Source organism: Myotis yumanensis, unplaced genomic scaffold, assembly GCF_028538775.1.
Source record: "Myotis yumanensis isolate MYYU_CA2020_CCGP unplaced genomic scaffold, mMyoYum1.0.hap1 SCAF_2, whole genome shotgun sequence".
NCBI classification, from domain to species: Eukaryota; Metazoa; Chordata; class Mammalia; order Chiroptera; family Vespertilionidae; genus Myotis; species Myotis yumanensis.
This window is the reverse complement of record NW_027223753.1, coordinates 185,922,431-185,948,864: the sequence shown is the minus strand read 5'-3', so window position 1 is coordinate 185,948,864 and position 26,434 is coordinate 185,922,431. Positions and strand designations below refer to the sequence as shown.

The 26,434-nt window shown below is 43.3% G+C and overlaps 1 protein-coding gene across 9 annotated transcripts in view; it reads right to left on the bottom strand.

Annotated features, from left to right (window-relative positions):
* The window catches only part of TNIK (TRAF2 and NCK interacting kinase), a 349,351-nt gene that overhangs the window by 67,793 nt on the left and 255,124 nt on the right, over positions 1–26,434 (bottom strand). For 5 of the 9 annotated variants that reach the window (XM_070406798.1, XM_070406799.1, XM_070406800.1 and 2 more), the window contains exons 13-15: positions 8,377–8,487; positions 7,447–7,533; positions 6,203–6,391 (exon numbers count right to left, since the gene is read on the bottom strand). In XM_070406798.1, coding sequence (XP_070262899.1) covers positions 6,203–6,391; positions 7,447–7,533; positions 8,377–8,487 — 387 coding nt within the window. The remainder of the gene's footprint in view (positions 1–6,202; positions 6,392–7,446; positions 7,534–8,376; positions 8,488–26,434) is intronic. The other 4 variants (XM_070406801.1, XM_070406802.1, XM_070406805.1 and 1 more) reach the window with 1 other exon arrangement.

The window sequence follows — 26,434 nt, the reverse complement described above, 5'->3', positions numbered from 1 at the left end:
GGCAAGAAGGTGTTCCAGGAGGCTCGATAAAGAGCATGGCCTGTCCTAATGAGACTACTTCTATCAAACATCCTAATACCAGTTTCAGATGGACAGAGGAGAAGCTGAGCAGTGTGTCCAGGAGTAGGCCCTTCTGATTATTTTGATACAAGGCCAGCCAACACCTGTCCCCTGATTCATCATATCTCATGTCTACTACCTGAATGAGAGAGAGAGAGAGATGTGAGACAAAAGATGAAAGTGTCTTCCCCCCAAGTAAGTTCATACGTGATTGAAAATTGGGGTACAATAAAGGTATGTCTCAATTTGCCTTACACAATAATAAAAAAATCTATTAGCTGAACCTCTGCTCCAATCTCATGTTGCCAAGAAGACATAAAATACCAAAAGTACCATAAAAAAGTCTTCTAATAGCATCAGACAGTGTCAAGGTGCCAGACCATACCAAAAAAGAAATCTGCTTCAAAGAATTTTATAGTTGAAGGGATTATCCATGAATATGGAGAACAAGATTAGGAGAGACTCATCAATTACACTATAAAAGCATTTTTTTCTTATTAAAAGAATCATTTTAACATAAAAACTAAAATAACTCTGGAGAGGCTTGAATCACCTCTGCAGAAATGTTATACTACTTATTATAGCATTATAGGGAAAAAGGAAAAATAACTGTGGTCTCAGAAATAAAATTCTGTTCCAGGCAGGGCTATGTTGTCCATTGGGTACTATAGGAGTGATGTCTAAGGCCTCTGAGATGTATAAAAGCTCACAAATACAGAAGACCTGAAAAATTCATTGATTACACAATTTCCAAAAATTTTTCAAAAGAAATAAGAATATATTAAGAAACACATTATATCAATGTCAATTGTTAAATTGCTTTGTATACTTGAAAACAATTTATAGCTTAGAATTTCTCACTTGGCAATAATGAATATTTGCTGAGAGAATTTCAAAACAAAATTATAGAAGTAATTTTAAAATTTTGACAGCAAGTATATATTTATTATGTCATATGGGTGCATTTTAATAATATTTTATATGATGTAGGGCTGTGGAATCTATGAAGGTTTTAGAAGACCATACTTAAGAGCTAATATGTGGTGAACTGAACACAATCTTATGGAAATTCCTATTTATTCCAACTGAACAAAACAGTTTGAATTTTTCGTCTTTATAGGCAATGCTAGAGAAAGAGACAAGTCAACAAATTACTTTTAAGTGCTCATTAGATACTTTGACCCTGCGCTTGCTGGGCACATAAAGAATTGAGCCATCTTTTCCTTTGGCAAAACCACATGGGCAGGGGGTTACTGAGTAGATTGGGGATATCTCTTGTGAGATACCTTTGAGGACAGGGAAGACTCATTCATATGAAATGCTAGAGATCAACCAAAGGACTTGTATGCATGCATGTAAGACTAACCAATGGACACAGACAACAGGGGGTAAGGGCATGAGTGGGGGGCAAGGGGGGGATAAGGACACACATGTAATGCCTTAATCAATAAAGAAAAAAAATAAAGATAAGGGCCTGAACTACTTTTCCAAGAGGTCCAATGATGCCAGAGAAAAATATTGATCCTCATATGAACAAGCACATAACTTAAAAAAAAATGAGGCAAATCTTAAGCAGAGACGGGAAATGCACCTATCACTTGGGAAGGTGGGGTCAGGATATGAGAGAGATGTGTAAACTGCTCATGTGAAATCCCAACCAGACACAACAAAGGCAAACACGTATTCCTTGTGGGTGACAATGGCCTTGGAAACAAAATATAAATATATTAATATTATATTTAATTTGCATCTGTACAGTGCCTGTAGTTTCAATGGCACACTCACATGATTGCCCTCCCTCCTGCAAGGCAGGCAGTCTAGATGGGGCACTGCGACTCAAGAAAACTTCAAGACCTGTCCCAGGTCACACAGCAAGGAAGTAGAAGAACTTGAACTCAAATTCCTTACTGCTTCCTTCTAGGTCTCTCTCTCAACCGAAATCATAAGAAAGATAAGCAGAGACTGAGGAAAGGTAGGAGCAGAGTTGTAAACTCTCGAAATGGCAATTTAGGAACCTCATATATAAAATAACTCATATAAAGAAAACAACACATCAGTGTAGAATAGGGAAAACCAAATGGAGAAGGGAATTCTTATGAAAAGGATTTCAAAGTCAATGAGCTGATGGGACATAAAGAGACATTCTGGTTCCAGGCCAGTGTGGCTCAGTGGTTGAGTGTCGACCCAGGAGGTCACGGTTCAATTTCTGGTCAGGGCACATGCCCAGGTTGCGGGCTCAATCCCTGGTTGGGGGCGTGCAGGAGGTAGCCAATCGATGTTTCTCTCTCATTGATGCTTCTCTCTCTCTATCCCTCTGCCTTCCTCTCTCTAAAAATCAATAAAAACATATTTCTTTTTAAAATAGAGACATTCTGGCCAATTATTTGCCAAATAAAACCATGAACAGATGACTGGCATACATCACAGAGAGAGAACATGAAAGAGTGTTAAAAAATTAAAATACAATCTCATGTTGGTAGAGCATTCTGTCACTGCTGTGTGTTAGTGCAAAAAAAAAGTGTGGGGGTAGGGTAGGGAGGCACACACAGTTACTGGCAGGTCCAAACAATCATATACAAGGTTAAGGAAAGGAATCTGTTCCATTATAAGAAAAAGGAAACTTCATCATTCAAAAAGCGACAGTGAGAAAAAGAAAGACTTTCAAATTTTGCTGATGTTTAACAGAATATCACATTGATGTTTTCACAGAACAAATTTGACTTCCATTCCAATCCAGAAATAGCTAAGAATTTTAAAGGGGTGAGAATAATCCCCCTCCTTTTAATAGACATTAATATTTCCTTCTGGCTGAGATCTGAGAATCAAAGTAAATGTGACATTCAGGACAGATGGAAACTCAGCAAAAGGAGAGAGGAAAGAGCTCAAAAAGGTTTGCAAATGATCAAGTATTTTCATTTGTTCTTACTGCATCCCTCAAACTGCTGAGAAAGGTAATGAGAAATGCGATGATGACTTAGGTTTCACAAGATGAAACAACAAAAAACACAAAGGAAGAAGCATTATCACAACATTACATTTCAAGGACAAAATGTGGATTTGGAGTAAGGAAGAGAAGTAAGTGGGTGGAAAAGTAATCAAAGGAGGAAAAACCATCTTGATAGGAATGGAGTTGAGCTAGAAAACTAACTCTGGAACAGGTCATAGAGGAGGCTGCCATGGGTAGAAGACAACTGGGTGGCGTCTTCAACGGCCCATGGGGCAAAAAGCCCAGATCCAGTATCATAGGAGACCATGGCATGGGCACAGCTACCCACTCCTTCCTGGTGAGGAGATTTTCAAATTTATTTCCTGGCAGAGGATGATTTGAAAATGAAAATGGTACCTTTTATTCTACCTTCAAAAGAGAGCTTAACCCCGGTTCTTTTTATCAGTTGATAATTAATATAGCGCTGTGCTTGAGACTCCGTCCATATCTAAAGTATTGAAATGTATGTTACCGTTCGGCTACTTTGAGCCCCACCTGTCTTCCTATTATAAGAAAAGAGATCTGTAAATAACGCTCGAAAAGAAAAGTTCATACATTGCTCATGAGAAACATTAAAGGTTAATATGATAAGGATCCTCACTCATTTTTATTCCTATTTTAAAAAAATGGGTGTTAAAATAATGATGAATCAAACCAAGGCAGACAATTATTTGTTGTTATTTTTACACCAGTTGCTCCAATCCCAAATTTAGCACTTGTCACTCATTTTATCATCTAAATGCTTCATCTTTCTTCTAAAATATGAACACCCACTTTAAAACTTGGGAACTGTTTCATGAATAGATTGATGGTTCGTTGAAAGCTGGATTGTGTTAACCACACCCGAGAGGATAGGACTAAATATGAAATCCCCAAAGAATGCTCTCACATGGCTAGAAGTGCATGAAGCCCAAAGGAAGAGCACCAGCTGCTAGGGCAGCCAGGGACCTTGGAAGATGTCACCCCCAGGGGTGGCCCAGACTTTTGAAGACCAGGGAACCACACATTGGGAGTGCTTGATGACACGGCCATGTTGTTTGCGTACCCAACTGCTATGTTCCTTTTACTGCCAGGAGCCTGGCCAGGAAGCACCGGGGAATCAGGAGTCCTAGAAAACTGCTTTGGTGACATCTGCAAAGATTTGTCCCCAGGAATGCCTTGGCTTCTGAAAGCTCAGGAATTGTGAACTACTTCTGAATAGAGAGGATGAATAATAACTAGAAAACAACGAAGTCAAAATGGTTAAGTTCAAATCAGAACATGCTGGGTAGAGGCAGAAGGAAGGAAGTGGATACTGCTTCGGGCTTTCCCCCCTTTTTTGGCACAGGGGAAAGAAGGAATTCTGGGGTGCTTAGCAAGGTATCATGGTCTTTTTCCAATGGGATCTGCAGGTGTCCCCGTCTTAACCTTGTGTTTGTGGCTGGAACACTGAAGGCCAGGTGCATGCATCCAGGAGAGGTCCTTTAGTGATGCAGCACTTCTCAGAGGAGGTAAGGTACCTGTGAGAATGTATAAATTCATGGCCCTCTTGTACGGGGGTCCACGTGCGTCTCTAAGGCCCTCCTTAATTGCAGTAATGGACAACTGGGGACTTATCACTTTGGAGATGCACAAATGACCTTAGGTCCTAACTCTGTTGTTAGGCTACCTCCTTGTGAGCAAGATCACATTGGAGAGATCACTATGGTCTTTGAAGCTTCCTGGGGCTTCAGATGTTCTTCAAGTCCAAGTCTAATAGAATAAGCTGGTCCATTTTTCTTCCATGAGTGATGCTCAAACAGGTGTCTTGATCTGGAATCATTAATTTCTGCAGGTGCTACTGGCATTAGTTTAGTAGAGGCTAGTTTTTCAGCCTTCGGAAGACCTGCCATAATCAGGAGCTGTAAGTCTGGCTTAGCTGAAGGTTTCAACTTGGGATGCTAGAAAATGGTTGAGCAGTGGAAGGAGGTGGCACATCTCTGCCAGCCAGAATGCACATCACCTGTTGTTTAATAGCATAATGATTCTGCTTAGCTGGAAGAAGAGGTGGGTTATTAAGGGGTTGGTGCTATTTGTGGGAGTAGGATCACAGAATTAAATTATTGATCTAAGAGAAAGAGGCAGCTGTTACAGACATAGGCAAATGCAAATCATATTTACAGACACAAAGGGAAAATGATCGAACATGTTCTTCATAAGAAATCAAATTATTTTCTTTACAAATTCAGTTGTTTAAGTTTGAAAAGAAAAAAGTTATTTTTGTAAAAACAGTGCATAATCATTACAAAGGACTAAAAGAAAAAAAATCCTGTAGTTTCTTCCTCCCATAAACAACTGTCATTAACATTAGGACAATATCATTTCAAGCATTGTCTATAGATATGTAAGAGAATAGAGAAATAAAAAGAAAATTTTTATAAAAATAGGATCTTATGTAAGAAATATGGTTCTGGTAACATTGTAGTCTAGATAACTTGAAATAAGCTCTAACTATAAATACCTGAAGATATTAGAACAAAACACAAAATAATGCCAACATCCTTTTAAATGATGAGCTATGTTCAGAAGAAAATAAAGGAAATTACTAGGTGCCACAAACAAGGACAGAACTGAAAACCAGGGTATTACGCACACAAGGTGTTGATGTTGGCTGGCTGGAGTTATTATACTGTTTGCTTTATCTATTTGATTGTCACCCTATTTGTCTACCATCTCAACTGTTATTAATGAGGTTTTTAAAAATAGCTCATCACAAAGCCAAGTTCCTAAATATCTTTTCATAGTTGAGCAAAAAAAAGGACCACTACTTTGGAAGTATTTGCAAAACAAATGATTTTATCTAGAATTCCTTACATCCTGGGTCATATAATTCTATGGAAAACTCGCTAAAATTCCTCATTCTTCAAACTCGGTTGCACTCCTATATGGAAAATTTTTCTACTTCCTGTTTTTGCTTACGAAAATTCACTGTATTCAAAAAGATACAAAAAAATTAAGGTGACTTGCCATTTCTCTACAAAAATAATGTTATGGCTCTTCCAGAAGCTGTGTGCACGCAATACAATGAATCGTTTTCTAGATTCGTAGCACTAGTTTGACTCTCCACTTTTACTGGATGAACTCATTATGGCCAATAGCCTGCCAACAGGGCGCTGTTACCCTTGCTTGCTCACTCACCTCCTTGGCCCATGCTGGTTTCTCACTAGGACTCATCCCCTCTTTGTAATGGTACAGTGGCTTCTTCTCCACAGGCCTCTGCTCTTGCCGTTGATGCTGAAGAGAAACCAAGTAGTCCCTCTCTTGCTTTAGCTGTCTCTGCAGTCTTTCTGCTTGTCTCTGTTCTTCCAATTGTTTGCGCTTATATTCCTGTCCAGGCCAGGAAAGAGCAGCAAAGAAAGGCCAAATCACCACATGGAAACCATTGGCCAGTACCAGTTAAGCATGCAATGAAGTCGAAAGTGATGCTTAGTAACAAAGGACCTTGATAATGACAGAACCACGGGAGGATACCAGGATCTGCCACAGAGAAAAGCTATAGCTTTGGCTTACCATCTACACAGAACGTGGCACCTAATGAAAACACGATTGCTTTAATGGCAATCTCTACAGAATGTTACCCATTGCAAAGCGACTTATCCTTGATGAGTTACAACCAAGGAAGTGGCAATAATGAGGACATTTGGATGGTCAGTACACAACCCCTATAAGGAACCATCCACTTCCTAATTTAGTAATTAAACCATTCAAACATGTACAACTAAGTACAAAACTGAAAGAGTGGCTAAAGACATTGCCTAAACTATCATTTGTTTAGCAGAACTTGGATCAACAAAAGCCATCAGCAAACTTATGTACAGGCTAAAAAATATAGTGCCACCAAATAAAAATTCAGTTAAAAAAAAAAGACATCAAGAAACTCATTTGGAGAGCACTGCAATAATAATAAATGTACTTCAAGTGGAAGCTGCAAAATGTTCCCATCATGAGGGTAAAACTAATAGTCTGCAAATGAAATATGACTGCCGGGCTGAGTGGGTTCTTATGGAAGAGGTGCATTTTGCGTGATTGTGTTCTAACATGTTGCCAATGACCTTAAAAATCACTCTGCAATAAACACAGTCTCAAAAATAGTCTAACCTTATAATAAGGCTGTATTCATGTTTAAGTTTTACAGATAGATGGAATTACTAAAGAATACATAACAAACGCATTAAATGTACTGAGACTCGGAAAACTGGGTCAGGAAATGTATGAAGTTTCTATGAGATTTTCGAGGTCCATAGGCTTGAAGGATCTCCTCTTCTGGATTGGCACATTAGGAGGACAAATACACACACACACACACACACACACACACACACACGTGCACACACATACGATGAACACAGAGCAGGTGAGCTGGCTCCCGGCTTTCCCATTACCAGAAGTAGAGCTTGTTCATGCAGTAGCTGCTGCTGCAAGATCTCTAACTGTCTCTGCTCCTCCTCTAACTGTCGCCTGATGTACTCCTGGAGAGGTAGGCAGCAGAGAATTCAGAGGAACACAAAGAGAGAGAGAGGGAGGGGAAAAAAAAGAACAGGTAATTTCAAAGGTTGACAAGAGCTGCCAAGTAAAGTGTGAAAGGAAGGAGGGGGGAAAAATACCCAGCCACCTCCTCACCAAACAGGAAAAGTACGCTGCACCCAAGCAGAAGCATTTCAATGCAGTCAAAAGCACAAGCCGGCTATCTGCAACGGCTGACCGACATGGCTGGGACTATTTGGTTTTAATAAACCCAGCTACATTGTAAAGCTTTTCATGACAGGCTCCCTCTTTATGGGCTACCTGGAATGAACAATGCTAGGGAGTGTGGAGGCTCCTGTGCAGGCAGCAGGGATACAATAATTGTTGAAGGCCATTGTGCGCTGTCTTTGTACCGGAACCACCCTGCAGAGTGTTGCTGTGCTCTCAGAATGGGATTCTAACAGAGACAGGGGCCTGCATCAATGGCTCAAAGTCCTGGAGACCAGAGATTGCCTGCATAGAAAAGCTCTTCTGAAGCAATGAAAGAGGAGGACGTGGCTCGTGGCTCACGCTTCAGTGCCACCTTCAAAGCAGAAACCCAGGGCTGGGCGAGCCAGAAGATCAAGGTGTGGCAGGGGACTCTGGCCTGGGTAGGAAGCCAGGTTGAATGAGTGGACATTGCCAGGGTTGTGCATTTGACTTCTTGAATAGGTGAGAATAGCTGCTCGAGAAAAAATAAACACCTGCTTACACTGAGCAGTCCTAAGAGAAGGTGACCCACACCCCAGAGACAGCTGGTGCCGGAGTTCACACCGGGGCCATCTGCGGGCTCCCCGGTCCCAGCTGACCTGCTCATGCTCCGCGCGCCTCCGCTCCTCCTCCCGGCGCATCTGCTCCTCATAGTGCCGGCGCTGCTCCCGCTCCTGCTGCTTCCGCAGCTCCTTCTCCCGCCTTTGTTGCTGTGGGGCAACAAGCAGACAACCGTGAAGGAACCGAACACGATTGGGGGGTGTCGGGAAAGCAGCAGGGACAGCTGCGGAATCGCACGCACATGTGAGCTCTTAAGGAGAGATGTCTGCATGCCCGAAGGCTCTTTCTCTCCTGTGTCACTGGGGGACACGTTGGCAAGAACGAGGTGAGAAGTACCCTTAACAGTGATAAAATAGTCTCACGGATGTACAGTACAGCACAGAGAATGTAGTAAGAGTATGATAACCCTGGGTACTAAAATACTGAGAAAAACACTTTGTAAAGTATATGATTGTCTAACCCAAGCATGTCAAACTCAAAGGCTAACACAGGCCGAATAAACAAGGTTTAAGTTTATGTGGGCCGCAAAAAAAAAAAAGCTTTAATTTTCATAGAAACATAGGTTTATTTCGAAAGAGACAGCTGAATACAAAGGGCTGAAATACATGAGTAATCGCTAATGAGTATTCATTGTGGGCCACATGCAGCCCCTGGGCTGCAAGTTTGACATGCTTGGTCTAACCACTATGCTGTACATCTAACACCAATATTGAAAGTAAAAGAAAAATGAGGTGACAGAGCAATTCAGTGTCACGCAGACACCTGCTATTTACCATGCAAGTGGACTTTCTAGGTTTATGCATCTCTCCCAAGAAGTTCCCATTAAGTGCATTCTCCCAATTGGTTGATGGGGGTTTTGAATCAGGGGTAGAAACACTAAGGTATAATAAGTTACTCATTATTTCTTATCAAACTGTTTATGAGACTTTCTAGGTTTTCAAGCACATTCACAACCCTCCTGTCATTCTGTCTTTTTTAAAAAAAATTTTTTTTATTGATTTCAGAGAGAGAGAGAAACATCAATGATGAGAGACAACGATTGATCAGCTGCCTCTTGCACGCCCCCAATTGGGGATTGAACCCGAAACCTGGGCATGTGCCCTGACCGGGAATCGAACCATGACCTCCTACTTCAGAGGCTGATGCTCAACCACTGAGCCATGCCAGCTGGGCTCAATCAATCTTTTGAACACCATATAGTGCAAACACTTCATACTACAGGAAGCAAAGACCAGAGAGGTAAAGCGACACATTTAAGGCTACACATGGATTAATGGCTGAGCATACAATAGAATTTATTGGCTTCCACCCTTTCTGGTACACCATGCTGCCTTTCTTCATTTTCTGGAGTACTCACTCACTTTTAAGTATCAATCTCCAGTTCTCACTCAAGTAAGACTCTTAAGCTCAGGAACCACCATCATCTCATCCAATTACCATACTTCTGACAGGGGACAGTGTGGTAAGCACTTTTCATGCTTTGTCTTATTTAATATTCACAAAAATCTTCTGAGGCAGATATGATTATTATCCTCCATTTTATATGACAAAACCGAGACATGGAGAGATTAAATAATTGTTTAAGGTCATGCTCACATTCAAGGTCAAACCCAGAAATCAAGTGATGGAGCTTGATTTCAAAGCCTAGAAATGTAACTCCAATCTGAACTCAAGCATTTACAAAAGGTGAAGAGGCAACAGGAGGGATAGAAAGATCACAGATTAATCCAGCTCTTCGTTACCCTCTCAGGAAAGAGGAACATCTTAGGAGTAGTCACAGGAGCCAGTGTTTCTCAACTAGGGATAGTTCTGTTCCCAGCCCCTGGAGCATTTGGAATGTGTGGGGAATGGGGGAGGTTTCTGGTTGTCCCAATGACGGAGGGACATGCCTGCCATTTAGCATGAGAGGCCAGGGATGCTAAACATCCCGCAATACACAGGATAGTTAGTACTTTCCATGCCCCCTGCCACTAGCGTCTTGTTTGAGACATGTCACAGGCAGGCCCTTCCCTTTGTGTCAGGGCCCAGTAATGGCATTAGGATCTCGTCTTCCTCAAATAGTAGGTTTGGAGGGGACACCTCAGGGGGTCCATTCCCTTGTAATATTCTCAACAACAACTCACTGCCCAGCTGAGGAAACATGGGTTACTCATAATAGAATGGACTGTGACTGTATCCCACTGACAAGCTAGCTCAGCACAAACAGGGAAACAGCTTTTAGTACAAAGGCTCTGACACAGCCCCAATGCCCAACGATACTCAAAACTCCAAAGAAGCCAGAGTGAGGAGGCCTTTGTGATGTGGCTCCCTCCTACGGTCCTCTGGGCTGCTGTCTTCCCAGGAGGCTCGGGAGATAAGCTGCATCTTTTGAGGCTCAATGCCTATCACGTCCAGATCAACAATTATTTGTCCACCTTAGATTACAGGCAATGGGGAGCCACTGGAGAACTATATGCAGTCAAATACCATGATCAGACTTGCGTTTTCAAGAGGCCTCTTAACAGCCAGGGGAGGGCGCAAGACTAGAAGCTGGAACACAGTGTGAGTCATTCAACGGATCCAGGAAGAAAATGATAGGGCATCCATGAGCGAAGCAAAGGCAGTGGGAGAGTCCATGTTTGTAACCCCTGCTGAGCGGGGAGATGCAGCCAAAAAGAAGAGAGATGAAAACCTACCCAGATTTTCAGTTATTTTAACAGGAATGGAGTGGATGCCAAATTAGAAGTAGAACTTGGAATCGGGCCAAAATAAAATAGGCAGTTGGGTGACTATGAGGTGTGTGAGGGTGAGTGATGTTCTTGCCCAGGAGCGTGGCAAATGGAGGGATAGCGAAGAAAAAGCGGGTTTAGGAAAGGGAATGAGGGGCACAGGAGTCAGGTTCCAGACATGGGATTATTGTCTTACAGAAAAAATAATACAGGGAGATGTGAGTAGAAAACATCATTCTGGGAACTGACTGAATAACTTGGATTACGGACCCAAAACAGAGATATTTCCAACACACAACCAAAGCAAATCAATGCCAGCGCAGAGAATAAAAATAATTATGTGTACAGATCTGGCTCCTGGCAGGAAATAGCTCTGATCTGGCTAACATTTCAAGTTTTTTACCATTGGCCTCTTTCTTGAGGAAAAAATTAATCAAGCCTTGGGAAGATTGAGCTGATTTTTATGTGAAGGATTTGTACATTTTCAACCTTTTTGCTAGGAATCGATACTCTTTATAATTACATGCCACTCAGGTCCCTGCACAAGGTGTACACAGTATTGATTGCAATTGAAGAGGGTGTGGGCTTCCCAAGTACTCTGTAGTTTCTGAGAAAGACACTCAAAAGTGGCTAATAATTAATACTGATCTCACTCAGATCAGCTGCTGCTAACTCAGGGAGGCATCTGCCAGGGCTTTGGTTCCTGTGGCGAGTCTGGAAAAATAAATCACTTCCCCAACCTTCTGAGGGCACCTTGCCAATTTCTAGCCGCTGTGTCTCCATGTTAATGCCTTTCCAGGAAAAAAAAATGTTTGCTCTCTCCTCCTGGGCGTTGGGCTGTTGGAGGGGACATACGAAAACATGTAAGAGAAAGACCAAGACCTGGGCCTCAAGCAGACACCTTGACAAAGCTCGGATGACTCTTTCTAGAAGCAGCTCTTGAGGCTTGATCCTGGTGGACCCCCAGCCCCTCACATAGGACCTGGCCCCTAGAAGGTACACAGAGAGTTTTGTTGAACTGAACCAAGTAAAAAACTTGGGGCAAAAGAAGACAATACAGTATCCTCCGATATTTCTGTGGCACTATGTCCCTTCCTATTAGTACTTACAGGTTACATCACATTGTACCTCATAATATGGTTATCTGAGTATGCCTTACCTACTCTCAATCTAGGTTAAAAGCTCTTTGTGGACAGGGTCTCTGTTCCACTCCAGTTTTTATCTCCCACTATATCCAATATAGAGCCTCATACCACTGATACTTGTTGCATTGAATGCTGTTGATTGGGCAGCAAGAAAAGGAGAGAAAGCCATGCAGAGCCATCCTTCTAAGACCTCCAGGCCTTTTATGTGGAGCACAGACAAGATCTAAGAATGTTTTTCTAAATAGAGATCTACTTATTGTTGGCACTGGCATAGTATCTATTGGCTATCGTAGAGAAAGGCAGAAGAAAAATAAAATAAGAAAATAAGCATATAGCCAGAAGGAGTGGAAAGAGGGGAAATAGTATTCTGAATTTCATTCAGATTATGCATAAAGATGTCAGTGGTTCTGCTGTCCAAAAAAATGGCTTAAACCAACTCCTCTACACTGGGGGGTAGGGGAGGCCGGGGGAAGGTCAAGGGGGAAAAAAAGGAGACATATGTACTACTCGTTGTAATACTTTAAGCAATAAAACAAAATAATAAAAAAAACACACAAAACCAACTCTTCTAACATTGGTGACAGATGCCCCACCTAGAAGGACCTGCCTGCAAGTATATTTTCATCCGCCTCTTCTTAGAGGCACCTCCAAAAGTTATATCACTTAAAATTAGATATTCAGTGGGTTCTTATAAGTTTCCTAGCTTGTTTGTTTTATTCCTGGTTGGGGAATGACTGATAATACTCCAGGTTAAAATCATTGTAGCCTTGCTGGATGGAGTAGGTCACCAGGGGCTTCTTGTCTCCCTTGCACTCTCTGGAGGTTTCCAAAGAATGATTTTTCTTAATAACAGTCTGATCCTCTCCATGGGTGTTCCCCCTCCAACCACCTTCTGGAGGAGGCTGTGTGGCTGCACGTTCAAGTTTATGAGCAGGTAAGTTTATTTTAATGAGAAAGATAACCCTGCACCCTGCTCAGGGGACCCTCAAAAGTTATACATTGATCCCAAATTGACTGTGTAGAATTGCAGGTCTTTAAATTCTTGCAAAAGAATGTCCTTTTAATCCGTAAATATCCAATTCATATTAAAGTTATAAGAAATAATCCTCATGGGTGCTCATGACAAAGACTGTGGAGTTTGCCTTCCTTTCCTTTTGTTTCGTTAAATGTTCTTTTCAGATGCATTTAACCAACAGAAATGTGCGAACTGCACAGGGTGCTCTGGCTCTTATGGAAGTGACTTTGATGAATGGTTAGGCCATAAATTGCATTTTACAATGTTATCAGAACAGCCGAATAAAGCTAATCACTGTGCCTGTGGTAGGAATATCACCTCAGACATTATTCCAGCACTACTCACCACGACTAGGCGAGTGTGTAGGTTTTCAACAATCTCAGAGAGCTCACCTGAGTCACACGTTTACTCTTATCTGATGGACAATAGGAATTTATCTGATGGACAACAGGAATCTCAAACTCTGGAGTTTGCCTCTTCTGTGAGCTGCCAGGATCTCGGAGTGAGGCTGGTGGCCCCCGGGCACCTGCACTTGGTTGCCATGCTGTGCCAGGTCCTGGGAATGGACCCGGCTGGCTTTCTCTTGTTTTTCTCTTTTACTTTATAGTCCATTTTACTTTATTTTATTTTCTGTTGATGTATTCATCTTTGTAAGCGACCTTAGTCCTCTTTTTGGAATGAAGAAAGGTCATTAAGATGCGTCCACACTAATAAACAAATGAAAACTGAGCCTTGGTCTCCCATATCTTTTTAAACTCAACATCTTCCTTGGGAAGCTCAAAATGAAAATAAGCAAGAAATTGTTGACTTGTAATTTGGTTGTCGATGAAGATGCCACCTCTGTTTATGTCACCTGAGCCTGTGGTGAAAGTTTTTTCACAGCAGTGGGGACCAATCTGCTCTGATCCGGACAGAAGAGAGCTGGTTAAGGTGAGCTACCCAGATGTACACAGAGCTGGTGGGGCCTAAAGGGGGATGTAACTCAGCCTCCTTTCTACTCATCAAGACAGTAAAAATTGTAATTTCTGTGTATGGGTGTTTTCTTTTTTCAACCCAAACATGTACTCCATCATAGATTATTCTAATTAGAGCCTTATGATCTAAGGCTATGAAATAAGTGGGGCAAATGTCATTTTAAAATTTCCTTCTTTTATAACCTTTCGGGAAGGTTTAATGCCTTGTCAATGGCCACATGATAACTTAGGAGAAAATCGTGGAATGAATACAAACCATGATGTTGGGCACTGTCTGTGAGTGCCAGGTATTTGCTGGGCAGGTTGATTGACATGCTTCAGCTCATTTAATCCCACAGAGTGATGACAGAGTTTGTTATTATTATTCCCATTTTATAGATAAGCAAATTGAGGCTCAGAGAAGTTAAGTAAATTGTTCCATGTCTCACAGCTGGAAATGGTGGAGCCTGGAATCGAGCCCAGGTCTGTCTGATTCCATGCTCTTTCCACGCTATGCCCTCCTACCTCACGGCCCCTAGTGCTCAGGAGAGTGATCTATCCGCTGGAGATTAGTGGGAAGGACAGTGAGAGTGTGGGGAGGAGCTGAGCTAAAGGCAACTCATCTCTCCTGGCACCATCAGCACTTCCTTCAATGTCCTTAAGAAATTCCAGATGGGATACTTAGTTGTTTTTATCTACTTACCAAACACTCAGGTTGAATTTGGGTCTGGTTCTCATGACATTTGGTAGATTCTGAGGAAACGAGGCTAGATGCCATTGTGTAAAGATTTTGGGCCCCGAGTCTCTCTTTTAGATACATCACATCCATTATATAGACACACAGGTAACATCCACACTTGTGAATTAATACCCCATAACTGTAATACATGTCATTGGGGACAGGGGAGGTAGGAGAGGCAAAGGACGTAGAAGAAAGAACACTGGGTAAGAAATAAGAACACTAGATTCTAGTCTTGCTCTGCCACCAAAACAAACACTGCAGACCACACAGTCTCAATAGATATTTGTTTAACACATGAGTGAAGTGTTCTATGACCTTGAATAAATCACCTTAATCTGATGTCACAGGAGGCAGATGAGGTCATCTCACAGGTCTGTTCAGTCTAAGCAAGGATGTGCCTCATCGCAAAGCAAAAATCTACTAGCAATTCAGAATGAGAAGTGAAACGAAGCAGAAATTCTCTTAGAATTTGCTCTGAGAGAGCTTCTCTTGGTTTTCATCCTGGTAACCTCCTGGAAGTGGTGAGAGGGGACCCAATGACCATGGAGGATCCGAGTCAGCCTCCAGAGGAGAGCAAGCTGCTGGCGCAGGATCCAGTCGGGCTCCTTGGGAAGTACCTCAAACCATCCCCTTGACTCAGGGGCTCTCTGCTCAGACACACAGATGAAAGGATGCAGTGTGGTCTTTTAAATCAACCACACAGTGAAGTAGGACTGTTCTGTATAAACTTCACAGAAGCTCTGGGCATTTCATTTGCACAATTTAACATTTGCTAAGGTTTTCTTTTGGAAAGACCACAGCAGGGCAAGGGCATGATTTCTTGTTACTAAAACTGGGATTCCAAACTTTTTTTTTTAAATAGAAAGGACATTAAGAGTGATGGTGAAACAGCCTGGCACCTCTGAATTCACTACACAACGGATTAGTCAGAATAACAAAAAATAATCATAGATAATATGAACAAACACTTATGTTGTGCCTCTTCTGATGCAAGACAGAATTCCTGGGATGCATATAGAGGAGGAACAATATTCTAAGCCCTATACTCATTCAATTCTCACCATAACACTTTTAGGTACAGACTATTGTCATTGTCCCAATTTGACAGCTAAGGAAACTGAGGCACACTCAGGCCAATAGCTTGCCCAAGTTCACTCGGTAAGTGCAACGCCAGGACCTCACTCTGTGTGTGGCTCTTGGCAAGCTTGCTCTCTGGGTTGAAAGAAGCTGGTTGAGACATTTACGTATACCATGTGAAGGATGTCTGTTCTGCTTTTTCAGGTGCCCATTTTTTTCTCTTTCTATCATCACTTTGTTACCTATCTTTTCTTCACAGAAACAGTAATCAGAGAACCATTAGAGAAGCTAGACACGCTACACATACCTCCTTCTTTTATTTTATACTCTTTATACTATTAAAGATAAACCATCCAACCTACTCATTCATAGCTTTCCTGGAAATTAATTGCCTAAACTCTTCCTTTGAACACTCTGGTCAACTTTTTATTGTTGTTGTTATTTTTGTTAATCCTCACCCATGGATATTTTCCCATTGATTTTTAGAGAGAGTAGATGGGAAGGGGAGACACACACACACACAGGGAAACATGGATGTGAAAGAGACACATCAATTGGTTGCCTCCCACACACACCCCCGACCAGGGCCAGGGATCAAGCCTGCAACTGAGGTATGTTCCTTTGACCAGAATCAAACTTGGGAGCCTTCAGGCCTCAGACCTACGCTCTATCTACTAAGCCAAACCAGCTAGGACTCCCTGGCTAACTTTTGAACAGTAGGCAGCCGCATGGCTAAGCACAGGCTGAGCTGCAAGGAGGCTTTAATGAAGAAGTCTGGTCCTTTCTCTCCTATTGATGCCAGTCAATGTGATTACTCAGAAGCTCTTATTATCTCTGGGCCACAACAGTTTTCCCTGGGTTTTCCTGGGATTTGCATAGAGGAGCAAGAATGGCCTGATGGACGTGCTGAGTACCTATGACCCTGTAGGTTAATGTAAAAGTCAGTGCATATGTAACTCCTAAGTTCCCTCTGCCATTATTGGGAAGCCTTAGATGAAACTCTAGATTGAGTTCTAAGAAAACAAGCCCATTATAAACCAGTTTATTAATACAATGTCTACAGAGAGGGCCACCCTGCACATCTGGGTGTTACTAAGGATGCTAAATCATATCATATGTGGAAAGGTTGCAGGAACAGGCGCCATTTGGGGAAGAGCATCATCATTGCCTCCAAACACTTTTGGGTTGAGGTGGAAGGCATTTTAGTTTTCTTTGGCATGCTGTGTATTAATGGGAGGCAGGTCTGTAATGCACGAATCAATAACAGGCTAAGTTGCTCAAAAATAGAATAGGCTGCATTAAGCCTCTAAAAGTATAAGCAGAGATCATACATTAAACAGGCTAAAGAATATCATCAAGCTATTGCTTTGAGAGAAGTGGCTTAGATCACTTTTGAGGTCCCTTATCTTCTCCAACCTCTATGAGTCTATAAAACTACTCACTGAAGAAAATAAAAGTGAAATGAAAACAATTCGATGTAAATGCCATGTGAAATAACATTCGGTGAAACTATCTTGATGTCGCAGTTTTATGGTCAGGAACAACTAATAATGATTATGAAACACAAGAAATGCAGACGAGCTGTGATAAGAAGAGGTTCCATGAAGAGCCCAGACAATGGAAGGCAGGTCTGTAATGCCCGCTGTCTACAGTCCCTGAAAGGCCATACCTGCCATCCACCTACGGTCAGCAACTGTCTAACGTCTCTTTCCAGTATGAAATGCTGTATTTATATAAACTAGCATATCTTTCCCATTCCTGGAAAGCATGGGAAGCGGTCTGGGCAAAAGGATTTAAAATAACAGTAGCATTTTCCTGCGACTTCCTCACGTTGGCAGGAAACCCCTCCCATCAAGGATCCAGGTGACTACACAGACAAAGCCCCACCTCCTGCATCACGGCAGGTAAGTGAGAGTCAGTTGTCCTTCTGGGATCTATACACCCATGCACACCACGTGGCCTCTGAAGCACGAGTGTGGGACAAAGAGCATCCGGTTTGTCAGCCTGGCGCCCAGCTGTTTCATAATTCCTGTTCAGTTATTGGAATAATGGAGCTTAGGTCCAGCTAGGAAGCATTCAGTCTTTGTGCCAATGCTGACGACATTCAGGAATAAAGGGCCCCTCTGCCTCCCACCAGAGGCCCCTGCTTACAGCACACATTAGGATGCCCATAGTTAATGATTGAATGAACTGAATGCCATTTCTCAGCAGTGCCGATGAATGAACACTCCAGGCCTTAAAAGGGCGGGGGGAGGGGGGGGGAGTTATTCTTGCTCACGGTGCCTCTCTCTTCGGAGAGCCTGGGAATGTGGTCCAGTGGGAATGCCACACTGGTGCAAAGCCACACTTATGTCCCCGGCTCCTGCTTCTGCCCACTCAGCCTGCTCAGCTGCATGCAACGCTGAGCCCTCGCCCTGAAAAGAGGTTGACTTAGAGGAGCAACAACTAGGCAGATAATGAGAAACAAAGATATTTCCCTTCCTGTACAGCTGTGTTCTGGAATTTATTCGCGTACTTACTGGGTGCCAGGTATTGCTCTAAGCACTTTTTATGTATTAACTCATTTACTCCTTGAAACTATCCCTGTCCCATTTTATAAATGGGCAAACTGAGGCAGAGAGGTCTTGTCTAAGATCACAAAGGTGTGGCGGCGCCGGATTCAAACCCAGGCAGTCTCTTCCTTATATACGCTGGAATACCTTGCTTCTACCTTCTTGGTGAAGGGGTCAGTTCTAGTGCTGGGTCCCTGATGCCCAGAACTTATTATTCAGGCATCAAAAGGACCCTACCTTCTTACGGGTTTAATTCAGGACTGGATACAGCCACTTGACAATAATGGGATTATAATCAGACAGTGTTGGAAATGACAGCAGGAAATACCGATAAGAGAATCCATTAAAAAGTAGAGGTGGCCAGGTCTCCTGAGGCTTGGCTGGGAAGAAGACACCTTCCAAGGTGGCATTTGATCCTCGTAAAGGAGGTACATCCAGGAGGATGAAGATGGGCTGCCTCCCATGCTGGCTAGGCCAGGACTGCTGGCCAAGGTAACAGTAGATGGACATCCCAGCAAGACACAGGAAGAGGGGTGCTCTCAGGGAAGGACCCTCAAAAAGGGATGGCAAAGTCCAGGTTTTATAGTAAACAGGGACGGTACATTAGAGAACTAAGAAAGGCAGGGAAATGGAAATGCTACCTATTCAGAAAACCCTTAAAACCAACAAATGAAAAGTAACAACTTTGTAATCATGAGTTCCACAATGACAATAAAATATTCACCTAAGGATATCAGTCCATGCCTGTGCCAGGCATGGTGCCTAGATTTCTGTATATATGATTCCATTTACTTCTCACAACAAAGTAAATAGTATCTTAATTGTGTCTATAAGGAAGCTGAGGTTCAGAGAAGGTAAGTACTTTGCCCAAAGACCACATAGCTAGAAGCACACCTTGGTTGCCACACCCTCAAAGCTGGTGCACTTTGCCTCATAATCTGTTATTCTGCCATTTAAAAAACTAATGACACATTTACTCTTAATGACTTAACTGAATTCCTATTAGTATTATAACAAATATTCTTCCCAAGGCATAAAAAAACCTTACCTGTTGGTACATTTTATTTTAATAAATTCAAGGGGGTTTTTTACTGCTGCACATGAAAGAATTCAAATTTTTGGAAGTTATATCTCTGACTTCAGCCAAAGGGACCCAATACCAATAATAATAATAACTAATAGTGGTTAAGTGTCTTGTAAGTATTGGTCCTATTCTAAGCTTTCTATGAATTAACTAATTTAATCCTCACAATAGCCTTGGGCGTAAATGCTATTGTCATTTCAGATGGTGCTAACGAAGAAACCGAGGCACCAGAAAGTTAAAAAACTTCTATCTATTAAGGAAAATATCCATTAGCCAAGATACGACTCTCAAGAGAATTTCCCCAAATGCTCTGTGCTCATGAGACTTTTAAGAGCTTTGATATATTGTCCTGTACATACTGACTCTTAAAGAGATATGCAGCTTTCCCCTGCCCCTTTATCCTCGCTCCCCCTTCCCCTCACCAACCGTTGGCGCTTTTTTTGGTCTACGAGCAGCTGGGAGAAACTACTTAGGTTCCAAAGAATAAGCTCATAAACACTGGCTTCTCTGGGGTTGGGCTCCAGCTGGCAGAGCTCCTGTGAGGCTGGCCTGGTTACCCTGAGTGAAAACAAATGCTAAGAGGGACTGTAAGCAAAAGCTGACCACAAATAGATGAGCATGTAATTTATACAAAGTTCTCTAAATAGAAGTCTGAGGTGGGTCTTGCTAGTAACAGTTAAACTGGGCTTGTCAGTTAAACTGGACTTGTCAGTGGGATGCTCAGGAAGTGGGATACGAGGAGACTCTGAGGACCCCCAGAGCATGCAGGTAGTACACAGTGGCCTTCAAATTCAAACCAACAACTTTCCACTTAAAAATCAGATCTGACTTCCTGAGCAAGTAAGTATCTTCTTCCAAAACAAAGAGGAAATGAATGCATTTCTAAAGAGTACCACAACCACCCCCCCCACCTCCTTTTTACATCCTCACCTGAGGATATGTCCTTTCCATAGATTTACCCGCAACTTTCTGGTGTACGCGATGATGCTTCAATCAATTGAGCCACTCGACCAGGGCAAAAAAGTTTTTTTTTAAATATTTTTTTTTGTTTTTGAAACTAAAGGATCCTGCTATCATGTTTGACCTTCGGGCAGCATTCACAGAGCCGGTCCCTTTAACCCTATGCTCAACATCAAGGTCTCCTGACGTTCCTTCTGTGTCCTTATCAGTCTTCCTTGCTGGCTTCTCCTCTCCTGCTCTGCCTTCTCAGAGTTCAGGCCCAGACTTTCTCTCTCCTCAGTGTAGATTTCCATTGCCAAAAACCAGCAATTCCCACCTTTCCCATCATTCACCCCCTTCTACAGCTGTTTCTATAATCCAACTGCATCCTTGGCATCACCATTGGCCGCCTCATAGGCATCTTAAACTCACTATGTTCCAAACTGATCTTATCATCCTCCTCCCAAACCTGGTCCTCCACCTGGATGGTCCAGTCCGATGTCGGGAACCTTCTGGGACTGCCCGCTCTGCTTCACCTCTGACGTCTAGTCAACCCCAGGTCCTGTACGCTCTACAGGCAACATCTCTCTCAAATGGATCCATTTTTCTCAATCCATCTGAAGCACTCCCCTCTCAGGCTTGGACTACCTTGTCTCTCCCACTTGTGCTCCTTCCAATCCCTCTCCTTGCAACAGCCAAAGTTCCATTTTAAAACTGCAGATCTGCCCTAACTGATTTGGCTCATTGGGTAGAGCGGCAGCCTGTGGACTGAAGAGTCCCAGGTGGATTCTCGTCAAGGGCACGTGCCTGGGTTGCAAGCTCGATCCCCAGTAGGGGGCGTGCAGGAGGGAGCTGATCGATGATTCTCATCATTGATGTTTCTATCTCTCTCTCTCCCTTCCTCTCTGAAATAAAAAAAATATATTTTAATAAAAGTTTTAAAAAATAATTATAAATAAAACTGCAGATCTGATCATATTCTCTTGGTTAACATGTGAATATTTCCTCACTATTCTTAAAGCAAAATTCAAAACTCCTTAGCTTGGCCTAAGAAGCCTTGCTTCCCTGCCTACATCCTCTGCTCTCCTTCAGCTGGACTCCAACCAACATGCCTCCCAGCCAGGCTAGGCTCCTGTCCCCGTGGTACATGCCCATAGTACGCATTCTTCTCCACCACATCACTCTGGCAATGATAACAAATGATTGAATATTTGCCTAATGCCTGTTTCCCTCACAGATCTAGTCTTCACAAGGGCAGACTGTATTCCCAGTATCCTGCATAGTGGAAGTAGGCAGTCACTAAATTTGTTAAATGACTGCCTGCAGAAATAGGGGAAAGGTTTTAATTCTTCTGTACACTTAAGCAACAACAGTTGGGCTCAATGTCCTTGAATGCCTCAGTCACCATAAAACGCTAGAGGCTTAGAGAGAACTCACTGCTGAGGCTGCCAGTCTCTCATTTTGTACAGTAGGGCTCCAGTACTACTAGTGAATAAGATATCGGTGGTATTTCTTAAAAAAAAAGAAAAACTTCAGTTGACAGAACCAAAGCAGTATGCTATCTTTTAGGAAGAACTGGTTGTTTTATCACTGGACAATGTCATATGGTCTTGAAGGGCACTGACTGAGACCCAGGTGGCTTAAAAAAATTAACACAATTCTCTGAAGGATAAAAGTTCCTACCATGGAGCAAGTTGGCACTCCTGGGGTCAATTTGATTCATTCCTGTGACTTAAATATACTCTTTCCAAAATGAAGTATAAAAGGTCTTCTGCAAATTGAAATATATATATCTCACTAGTATCATCTCAAACCCTCGAGCAGAATCAGGCATCACCATAAACCTTCTGCTCAAGGTCAGTGTCTGCAAAGATGACCAGAGTGGGTGTCCCAACACCTCCTGGCTCCTAACTCTGTAGTAGAGAACAAAATAAGTTGTGCCTTGTCTAGGCCAAGCAATGAAAAAGTTTATTGGACTGAGTAAAATAGAAGAAGCCCTCTACATGTGCTGTCTCACTATTGCTGGGCTCATTCCCCTGAGCTGGGTTTAATCAAGTTCCTGGAACTTAGTTATAAATTGGACTTTGTCATTGGACACAGCTGAGAGTCTTGCATTCACCATTTAATTGGCTTGAAGCCACGTCTTTTCACAAGCTGAAAAATGACTACCTTCACTGTACAAAGTCCTTCCAAGAATATGCAGATACTGATTTAGAACCACGCCAAATCCACGTGGTGACCCATAAATAGCAAAGGACATGCAGGGCTTCCTTAGAAAGCCCTGGTAGGAGCTGACATCTGAGATCACCGAGGAAGACGATGGCTGTAACCTACACAGCCTCATGTAACCAAAAGGACACCTGAAGGGCCTTTATTTGGAAATGGGGTGTATTTCCCAGCATGCCTACACAAGCCTACCTGACCACAGCAATGCAACATTTGCAAGTCTACCTATAGACTTTAACTGCCTCCATGTGATGATGTAGTTCAAGTTCCTACTCAGAACACCAGAAACTCAAGTTGTCACCCCAGGCCAGGGCATCAGACGTGGATGGGGATCCAGCAGGAGAAGGACACAGGAGGGGCGTCCCTGGTGGCAGAGACAGTCCTTACTTAGAGGTTCAGAATTTACAGCCACCTGAGCTTCCTATTTCTTTTTCTTCTCTATTGAGCAATAGGGACAAGATATAGGATCAAAAAATAAAGCAGGTATAGTCTCTTGAAGTCCTGCAGTCACGAGCATTCCTGCTTCTGGTGAGAAGTCAGGGCTTGTGCACACTGGTGCACAGAGCAAAGTGTCCTCACGCATGCAGTCGCCTTCTGTGCAGGTGGGGACTGACGGGGTGTGTTCCCAGGGATGCGTGTACCCCCCTGAGTCTGAACGCTGACCTGCATCCAAGGGAGAGGCTATGGAAATGCCACCAAAGAAGAGATGTGAGGAAGCCTCGTGGTGGCTCTGACTGGGAGCAGGAGAGCCAGAACCCGCTCAGAGATGAGCACCGTGGGGTGCAGCTTCCCTGCCCTGGCTCCGAAATCCTTGATTTCTCAGGGTAAAAGGCCACTGAAGGGGAGGCCAGGTGAAGACTATGGAAAAGCATGCTGCCCATGGCTTATCAGGGGTGAGGCAGGACGGGTGCAGCGACAGCACTTGGGCTCCAAAGTCCGACCCCTGGTTTTGGAATCTGGTTTCTTTTGAAGCCGTGTGACCTTGAACAAGTTATTAACCTCTGTGAGGCTTGGCTGCATTATCTTTAGACTGGGGTGGCTCTGAGGATTAAATGAGCCAATTCGCATAAAGTGCTGAACAGAGTACCTGTCCTATGGTAAGTGCTTCATAACTGTTAGGAATGATGATTCCAGCAACTTAATAAAAAAACATTTAAAGCTCAAATAAATCAAACCAGGTAAGAGGGGACAAAATCTAAAACATCAAAACAACAAAATAATACAATGCATCCTTGGAAAAGATGTTGCATTAATTAAGGATCTAGGTCCAAGAGCCGAAGGTCTTTTAGTCCTTACGTTTAAGTAAAAATAAAAGGAAATGTGTGTGTGTGTGTGTGTGTGTGTGTGTGTATCCATGCACATGTTTGCATTCTTCAGCATTTCAAATGGGAGGATGGGGGATTTTCTAGGGTTACACAGTAAGTATTTTAGCCTCAAATGCAGTGTCACAAATCACTGCACAAGGAGCTCACGGATGCAAACAGCTAAGGTTTTCATGGTGTGATGCTCCAATGACGAGGCGGTCTTGGAAATGCTCTTGGAAGGAATAAACCACAAGCCAGGGAAGAAAGCAGGATTTGGGGGCAGTGCTTAGCTGGGGAGAGGGGCTTGACCAAGAATCTAGGGAGTAAACCTTTAATCCAAACAGCAGCGGCCCTAGGTCCTCAGAGACCAGAGTGCCTGGAGGAAGTGGTGTGGCCCTTGGCTGGAGGCCAGGAGAAGCCACAACTGGCCTGGGTGGGCTGAAGGAGGTGACACCAGGGCACAGCCACAGGACGTGCCAGACTTCCACTATGTACCCAGGTGAGTAACTACAGGTGCAGGCAGCTCCCCTGTTGCACCACGCCCTTCACTTCTGAGAGCTGCCTGACCACACCCACTCTCCCTTCCCCCTGCCTCCGCCTGCTCCTCCGAAGGTCTCTGGCCCTCAGCACTGCAGTGCCTCTTTCTATGACCGTGTAAGTCTCAGACTAGAAGAAGGTGAGCTTTAAACTTCTCATGTACTGAGAAATGTATTTTCTTTAAAAAATACATTTTTATTGATTTCAGAGAGGAAAGGAAAGGGAGAGAGAAATAGAAACATCAATGATGAGAGAATCATCTATTGGCTGCCTCCTGCAAGCTCCCCACTGGGGATTGAGCTCACAACCCCGGCATGTGCCCTGACCAGGAATGGAACCATGACCTCCTGGTTCACAGGTCGACGTTCAACCACTGAGCCAAATTGTTGGGGCAATGTGCTGAGCGTTCTGCACACAGACGATATTACAGACTTACATACTTAGCCGAGAAAGAGCTTCACTTGCCTACTGCTACCTGCAGAAGCCTACGAGTTCCAATTTTGAGGATCACAGTTCAAAGCTCTGATACTTACTAGTATGTACATTTACCATTTCAGGGCCCTAGGTCAGTGGTCGGCAAACTGCGGCTCGCGAGCCACATGCGGCTCTTTTCTTTGGCCCCTTGAGTGTGGCTCTTCCACAAAATACCACGTGCGAGTGCGCACGTACAGTGCGATTGAAATTTCGTGGCCCATGCTCAGAAGTCGATATTTTGTGGAAGAGCCACACTCAAGGGGCCAAAGAGCCGCATGTGGCTCGCGAGCCACAGTTTGCCGACCACTTCGCCTAGGTGAACAATGGGATCAGGGAGACCTGGTGTGAATCCCGGCTTTGCAGGCTTTGCACTTATCTGCCCTGCCACATGGAACTAATTACTTCCCCTCCCTAAACCTTAGTTTCCTCCGGCTAAATGGAGATTATATGCACTTTGCATGAGAAATGATGAATAAATGCAAAGAGATAATGATAGGAGATAAGATCTTGGATATAAGCAAAGTACCCCACCCGGCCCCTGACACACAGAAGTCATTCAATAATTGCAACTGTTGGACAGTACTGCTGCTGGTCTGCATATTAATATTCCAGAGACCTAATGAGGTTGATGGGATTCATTGCAAACTGAAACTGAGGCCTGGATGAGCCATTTAAAAAGCAATCTGCTCCTGCTGCCTGCAATCCGCCCCCCTTTAACTGCAGGGGCCACTGGACAGTGCAAGTGAATGCTGTAAACAGTTAACGGGGAGCGTGACAGTGTTGGGAAAACTGTAAAATTCCTGCCCCATTACTGCGCAGTTAGTGAACCTTCTATTTGCCATCCGATTTCCTCTGCTCGACCGGTTTCCTAATTGTCTAGAGTATTTGATGTATCTGGCACAGGAAGGAGGCCTCAGAGCAAGGTTCTGGGAAGGAGGCTTTAATAAGCGTCTGGTCTGTAAGACCACAAAGGAAAGAGCCTCAGCCAGGACCGGCCATGCCGGAGGTATGGTTCCCCACAAAAATGAGAGCAATGCCTGCAGGTGAAGGCAAGTCTCGCCCACAAACTGGAAGCCGAGCCCCGGGTCACAAAGGTGTCTGGAAGGCCTTGCAGCTGCTTTCCCCAGTGTGCAGAGGAATAACAAAGGAGTGTCATTAAAAGCAGGCCCTGCTTCTCCATCCTTGTCAGCTCACTTACCTGCTTATTCACTGTGGTCTAGTTAACACCTATATTTTACTTCTTAGTCACTGACTCATTCATTCATAATTAGTTCATTCATTCCACAAATGTTTATGAGGCACCTGTGTGCTAGGCACTGTTTGGGCCATTGAAGATATAG